Source organism: Galeopterus variegatus, unplaced genomic scaffold (genome assembly GCF_000696425.1).
Source record: "Galeopterus variegatus unplaced genomic scaffold, G_variegatus-3.0.2 Scaffold3059, whole genome shotgun sequence".
Lineage (NCBI taxonomy): Eukaryota > Metazoa > Chordata > Mammalia > Dermoptera > Cynocephalidae > Galeopterus > Galeopterus variegatus.
In genome coordinates, this window is record NW_007729170.1 from 138,300 (window position 1) to 139,101 (window position 802).

Sequence of the window (802 nt, forward strand, 5' to 3'; positions counted from 1 at the left end):
CTCCCTTTTCAGAAGGATCACCATCTAAGGTTTCTGCCCTCACCAATAATTGACCATGCCAAGAACAAAACTGGAGAAATGTCAAGGGTGGACTGGAATGTGTTCCCCAACCCTAACTGGTTAGAGAGCCAAGTTCTCCCTCCATATGGCAGAAAATGTTTCTTGTCTTGTGGGCTTTAGGCAGTGCTGAAATTAGGTCAATACATCTGATCAAAGCCACAACACACCTGTGATATTGTCATAGCTCCGGAAATTCATTTCGATGTGGTCCCACTCCAGCACCATGCAGTTCTCCATGCTGGGCTGAGCGATGGCCACGTACACATCATTCTTGGAGTAGAATGTATCCACCGAAACCGACTGGTAGGGCAAGGTCTGATGAACGACAAAATCTGGGAATGGGTGTTTAAAAAAAAAGTTCATAAAATCTCTTGTGGAAATTATCAACCACCGTTACCCCTCTATCCTTTTAATCATCAGTCCTAAAAAAAANGCCACGTCAGGAGCCTCCAAAGGAAATCCTCTCACAGGGTGATAATTAGGCTTTTGTGGCACTGTTTATAGTTAGTATTATCATCAGTTGCATGTTGATAAATGAGAAACCTTTGAAAGATTATTTTTACTTTGTCCACTTGTTTTAAAAAGCAAGTAGACAGTCCTTTTTTAGTAGCACTAAGACACTGGGACCCCATGACATCATGGAAAGAAGCATTAACCAAATCATATCCCAAAGGCCTGAATTTAGGGATCCTTTAGCTTTATTTTGTATGTACTTATAAAACAAAAGCAGTGATCACCAGGA

At 41.3% G+C, this 802-nt stretch overlaps 1 protein-coding gene across 1 annotated transcript in view; it reads right to left on the reverse strand.

Annotated features, from left to right (window-relative positions):
* Positions 1-802, reverse strand: part of LGI2 (leucine-rich repeat LGI family, member 2) — a 35,315-nt gene that overhangs the window by 10,295 nt on the left and 24,218 nt on the right. Inside the window, exon 8 of the mRNA XM_008583835.1 lies at positions 228-392. Within this exon, the coding sequence (XP_008582057.1) occupies positions 228-392 (165 nt within the window). The remainder of the gene's footprint in view (positions 1-227; positions 393-802) is intronic.